The 6,000-nt window shown below is 40.7% G+C and overlaps 1 protein-coding gene across 1 annotated transcript in view; it reads right to left on the reverse strand.

Annotated features, from left to right (window-relative positions):
- LOC102017879 (A-kinase anchor protein 2) overlaps positions 1–6,000 on the reverse strand; it is a gene marked incomplete at its 5' end in the record, with an annotated part of 466,044 nt that overhangs the window by 141,496 nt on the left and 318,548 nt on the right. The window contains 1 exon segment of the mRNA XM_005382747.2: positions 1,958–2,043. Within this exon segment, the coding sequence (XP_005382804.2) occupies positions 1,958–2,043 (86 nt within the window).

Below are 6,000 nucleotides of genomic sequence, written 5' to 3' on the forward strand. Positions count from 1 at the left end.
GCTTGAGTACACTGGTTAAATATGAATTTTGTAAAATGGAATTTGGACAAGACTTGCATAGTGGTCTGATTTCCTGTTGCTGAGACATAATACTCAACACTCACAGCTTAACGAAGGAAATGTTTAATTTGGCTAATGATGTTAGGGAATCCAGTGCATGGTAGGCTGGCTCTAAAGCAGAAATATCATAGCAGATGGGCATGGCAAAGAAAAGATGCTTAGTTCTGGTGGCCAAGAAGCAGAGAGCAAGGGCTGAGGGACCAGATGTAGTCCCTAAGGTTATGCCTCCATCACCCACCCAGACGCAGGCTTTACTTACTCCCAGGCAGCTTCCAAACAAGTGGGCAATCCAGTTTAATCACTGAAGTTTGCTTCTATTAGAATACATCATTTCCTTCTATGAAAACCAAGTCCAGTCTTTCTGATCATATATTTATCCAACTATACCATATCTGCAGCTATACTGGCAATAAATCTCAAAAGCCAATTTTCAAATAATGACATTTCCGGATAGCAAATTTCATTCCACCAAGTTTTAGTATCATCATCCATTTTCCTCTGTCATGTTTCTGGACTTGAGCTTTTTAGTCCTTGCCACTATGGCCAACAAAACACCAATGTATCACCCCAAATTTATACTATTCCAACTTTTGATACACATGGTTATAGGTAAACAAACTTTCAGCACTGGATAGTTATTATGTAGATTAATTGACTCTTAACCAATCAGGTTACTATCCTATCTTTCTTTTAATTTCACCACAACTGCCTTTCTTGCTAATTTCACCATCTTCACCCTATTTATCTATCTATCTATCTACCTATTTATTTAATTAGTTAGACTTTTTGTTTTTTGTTTTTTGGTACTGGGAATCAAACTCAGGACCTTGTGCTTGCCAGGCAGGCACTTGTGGTGCTCAGCTATATCCCCAGCCCTAATTAATTAGTTTTTGAGACAGGATTTCACTAAATCACTAAGTTGCTCAGGCTGGGATTGGATATGTTATCCTCCTGCCTCAGCTCCCTGGAGTGCTACAGTTACAGGCATGTTCCACTACCCCCAGTTTGCCTTTAGCTTTTGTAACTCACATAAATACAGCCTTCACATTAAAAAAAGTTGAATCATTTCATCTTATATATTCTTTTGTATAACTTCTAATAAGCTCAGGCATGAAATATCTCCAAGATATATCAATACAGAAAAGGGACACTGCTTTTTGATTTTCATAGAAACATTCAGAAGAGATACACAGTAAAATCCTAATCATTCATGCAAAAATGTGAGAAAGCCCTCCCACCTCCAGCCTTTGTTAACCAAAACACAGCAGGCTGGCTTCAGCAAGGAGAAGAAGACTCTCCCTTTCTGTGTAATCCAGTCACAGAAGGGAAGTGGTTGAGTCTCTGATAACTTTCACTACAGATTCTTTAATCTAGGCAATTATAAATTTCATTTGAACAAGGACGATCTCGTTGATTTCCAGATGATTCATTTTGTAAACCTTTGGCAGTTAGCGTTCCAGCGGGAGTGGGCCATGTGCTGCCTTCCCGCTGACATCAGTGGAAATTTTGAGTCGAGATCAAAGCTACTTTATGTTTCTCTGACCTTTCTTCACAATGCACAGAGGGACCTCATTTCTTAGCTCAGAATTTTCAGATTTACTTCACCGACCCCACAAGGGCTACCACTTATGAATAGTCTGCATGTAGACAGATGTTCACTGAAGACCCCAAATGGATCTACTGGAAATCATATCTGGGGTTTGGCTTGTAAATGGCATCTTAATCCACTCCCAGATTTCAGGAAATCTTGTCTGGTTCCTAACCAGGAAGTTATTGAATAAAGAGAGCCCTAGCAGAGTAGAGAAGCAGTGTTCATTCTCCCCCCACAGAAGCCTGCCTTAGGCTCCCATTGCTCTAGGGATGCACTTGGAGAATTCACCCAAGAAAGATCCCTTACCTTGATAGTCATGTCTGGGCCAAAGGTTTCTGCAGCACCCGAAGCTGCCTCTTCTCCCTTTAGCAGCACATTCTGCCACCCAGCTCCTGGAACAAAAAGATGGGCATTTGAACCAACTGGACTGCACTGGCCTGGAGACACACAGTTGTCATTTCACGGATTCTAAACTCATGTGACTTATAAAGGAAACCCATGATGACCCATGGTTCTTTCCCTACCTGAGGGTTACCGGGACAGCTTCCTTTCAGGAGTAGGGTCCACTAGCACCTTTGTTGTTTTTACCTAACCTCCAATTTTAGAGTCCAGGTCTAGGTGCTGAATCTTACAGAGAGTTTTAGTCCAGCCCCGAGTGGAGAAGGGACTGGAGTGAACTCCTCCACCTTCCAGGCCTCTTACTGAGGCCGCATGTAGGACTTAAAGTGAATGCCAGAACACAGAAAAACACATGTAATTCAATACCCAGTAGAAATTTCCCTTTTTTCAATTCCACTCAACTACCTGAAATATCTGAACATTTATTGTCATTTGTTTTGAGGTATTTTTTCTCTCTCCCTACCTCCTTCCTTCCTTCCTTCCTTCCTTCCTTCTTTCTAAGAGTTGAAAACAAGGCCTTGCACATGTTAGGTCAGTGCTCCCAGTCTTTTTGTAAACTTTTATTTTGAGACAGTATCTTGTTAAATTGCCCAGCCTGGCTTCAAATATAATCCTCCTCCTTTAGCTTCCCAAGTAGTTGGGATTATAGTATGTCCTGGCCTACTATTACTTTATATCTTCACATGCTTTCTGTCCAAGTCTTCATTTATCTTTCTTCTTTCTTTCTTTCTTTGACACAGGATCTCACTCTCCAGTTCAGGCTGGCCTTAAGCTTACCATGTAGACCAGGCTGGCCTCAAACTCACAGTGATCCTCCTGCCTCAGCCTCCCCAGTGTTAGGATTACAGTTGTGCAACACCATGCCCAATTTCGTTTCTTTTCTTTTCTTTCTTTTTTTTTTGCAGTACTGCGTACTGACCCCAGAGCAGTCATACCAAGCTACATCCCCAGTCCATTTTTATATTTTCTGAGATAGGGTCTCAGTAAGTCACTAAATTGTCCAAATTGGGCTTGAATTTGGAATTCTCCTCCCTCAGCCTCCCAGTATGCTACCACACCTAGCTGAAGTTGGAGGTTCTCTGTAAGTTGTCAGACTATTTTCAAGAGTGGCATCTGGCAAGGTAAAAGGCGTTGGTCTTTCCAACCTCTAGGAAGAGATTGAGGTTGGTGTTTTCAAATACTTAACGAATTCAGTATGGTAGAGCTACACGAATCCAGATACAATTATGTGTATGAGAAGAATTGAGATGGCCTACTGCAGTGATAAGTTTGAGGTAATGACAAGTGTATTTTTTAAAACATTGATTTATTATACAGAGTTGTCTCCATAAAAGGTTAAGAAAGCAGGTTTGTTTGATTGTTTGTTTGTTTGTTTGTTTGTTTGGACAGAGTCTCTCTGTATGGTTCAGGCTGGCCTTGAACTCACTATGTAGTCCAGGATGACCTTGAACTCAGGGTGATACTCCTGCCTCAGCCTCCCAAGTGCTGGGATTATTACACTAATTATAAAATTTTCTTTCTGGTATTAAGTATTTCTGGTGTTGCTTTGTTGCCAGATGTGTGCCCTCATACCTGACAACAAAGCAATATTTAAAAGTTTGTCAGGATCTAAACAGACTTATTCGCTATTTTTTTTTATTTTTTCAGTTCTAGCCATTGAACCCAGGACCTCACCCGTGCTCGGCAAGTGTTCTACCACTGATTTATATCTCTATCCCATACAAATCTTATAATTGGTGTAATAATAACTGCCTACTTGGAAACGAGCACTCCTAATCTTAAAGCATTAAAAAGACTGTTTTCTTAAATAGCTTCAAATTATCTGCAGTATTTGTTTACATCACTGATTTCCTTCATAAATAGTTTTCCCTATGGGTAACTCAAGGGCAATATTCATGTTAGATCTGTGTAAATAACCCAAATTTCAAAATTCCAACTCTCTCACATTATGTTAATTCAAGATTGGCCACCCTTTGTGTGAAGGCTCTGTAGTCTGCAATTTCTGCTGCTCCTTCTCAAGCTACCCTCACAGAGTGAAAGCTGTCACAGACAGACAACATACAAACTAATGGGCGTGGCTAGTTTCCAACAAAACTTTATTCACCAAGATAGGAAATGGGCTACACTTGTACCATGAGACATTTTATCAGCATCTGTGCCACATCAAGAAACCAGACAGCTGGGTTGTAGTTTGGTGGTAGTGCACTTGTCTAGCATGCACAAGGCCCTGGGTTCAAACCCCAGCACTAGAAAAGCAAAACAGCAATAGAAAAGAGACCAGAGGAGTGTGGGTGGAGCTCAGTGATAGTGCATGGATTTAGCATGCAAAGTTTTGGGTTCAATCCCAGCATCAAAACAAAACAAAACAAAATAGAGATAAATAAAATTTCTATATTCCAGCATTTCTGGTAAGGATCAATTGACCAGCCAGGTGGTAGGATACTAACAAGTTTGAATTTACATGATATTTCAAATAACTAATGTGAACCTCATTAAATGTTAATTTATCAGCTTTGGTTACATTTCCTCATTTTATACTATAGATCCCAAGAGCCTCATTTTGCTGGATGCATCATGATAGATTATTCAGCATCTATGGGTTATCATTCCCAGCACATAGTTGTCTCAGATTAGGTTGCAGAAATTAAAGGAATTTGATGACACACCAGGCAATTTCATCTCAAGAAACCACTGCAAGGACACTGTCAGTTTTGTCTTTCATGCAAGTTTGTGGAAGGAAAATTTTTGTGGAAATGAACACATCATTTCCTGACATGCCTTGTATTTAACAGACTCGTGACTGCTTGGTTTAAGCCACTGTTGGCAGATGCGGCTGACAGAGAGACACACATGTCGGATCTGATGGACAACGACATGGCACTTAGCTTACGTAATGGTTTATGTCATTGTTCTCAATATTCATTCCCCTTCTCTTCTGCTCTGTGAGAATTTTTCTTCCCCATCTCACTGATGTTTACTCTAGCAGAGGGATGCCAATAGGCATAATGCAAGCAAAGATTTGAAAGGAGCTTGTATTTGAATGCAAGCTTTTCCTCTGGCATTGCCACTGTCACATGAGAAGGATGTGCCTCAGTCTACTAGAAAAGGACAAGCAGGGGAGGAGACTAAGACCAAAGCTTTACCTTGGAGCCAAGCCAAGTCTAGATCAGCCAAGCCCTGTTCCAACTGCACATGTGTGACAATAACAGCCACTGAATTTTGGATGGTTTGTGAAGCAGCCTTATTGTCACAATAGCTGTCAGATACAATGTATAACCCAAATTATAAGTGAAAATTATTTTGGACCAAGTAGGTTTTTTTTGCTTTTTGCCTTTTTTGTTGTTGAGATGAGATCTGGATACATTGCTCAGTCTGATCTTGAGCTTCTAGGATCAGCGGTGCTGCTGCCTCCCCCACTTCAGTAACTGGAATCTGAAGCATGTACCACTGTATATGGCTGGGCTGAGCACTTTTGTCTTTAACTATACAAATATAACTCTCTCTGTAGCACAAAATCTTTCATTTACACATACTGAGTCTCATTTATATGTATTAGTCTACTGTGGGAAGAGTTTTTTTCTCTGCTGTAATCATGTCTTTTTGTAAGTGTTATGGCTTGTGTCTAGATTTCCCTCACGCCAAAGCCTCATGCAATCATAAGTGGGACTTTCTCATAAGTGGCTGGATCTAGAGTGTGTGACACAGGGATCAATTCATGATACAATGCTAGGATCAAGCATGCTAGGATTAAGGCTGTGAGTGCTACTCCCCTTAAGTAACCTGGGTAAGGTATAAAGTGCTCATTTCTCAGTTGCTTTGTTACCTTCTGCCCACTATGAGCTGCTTCTCCTCTGCAGTGTCATCTGCCATGCCACCCTGTCTTGGAGCCAGCCAATTATGGACTGAAATCTCTACAAACTGTGAGCTAAATAAACCTTTCCTCCTTTAAC

Source organism: Chinchilla lanigera, unplaced genomic scaffold (assembly GCF_000276665.1).
Source record: "Chinchilla lanigera isolate Chin_1 unplaced genomic scaffold, ChiLan1.0 scaffold00018, whole genome shotgun sequence".
NCBI classification, from domain to species: domain Eukaryota; kingdom Metazoa; phylum Chordata; class Mammalia; order Rodentia; family Chinchillidae; genus Chinchilla; species Chinchilla lanigera.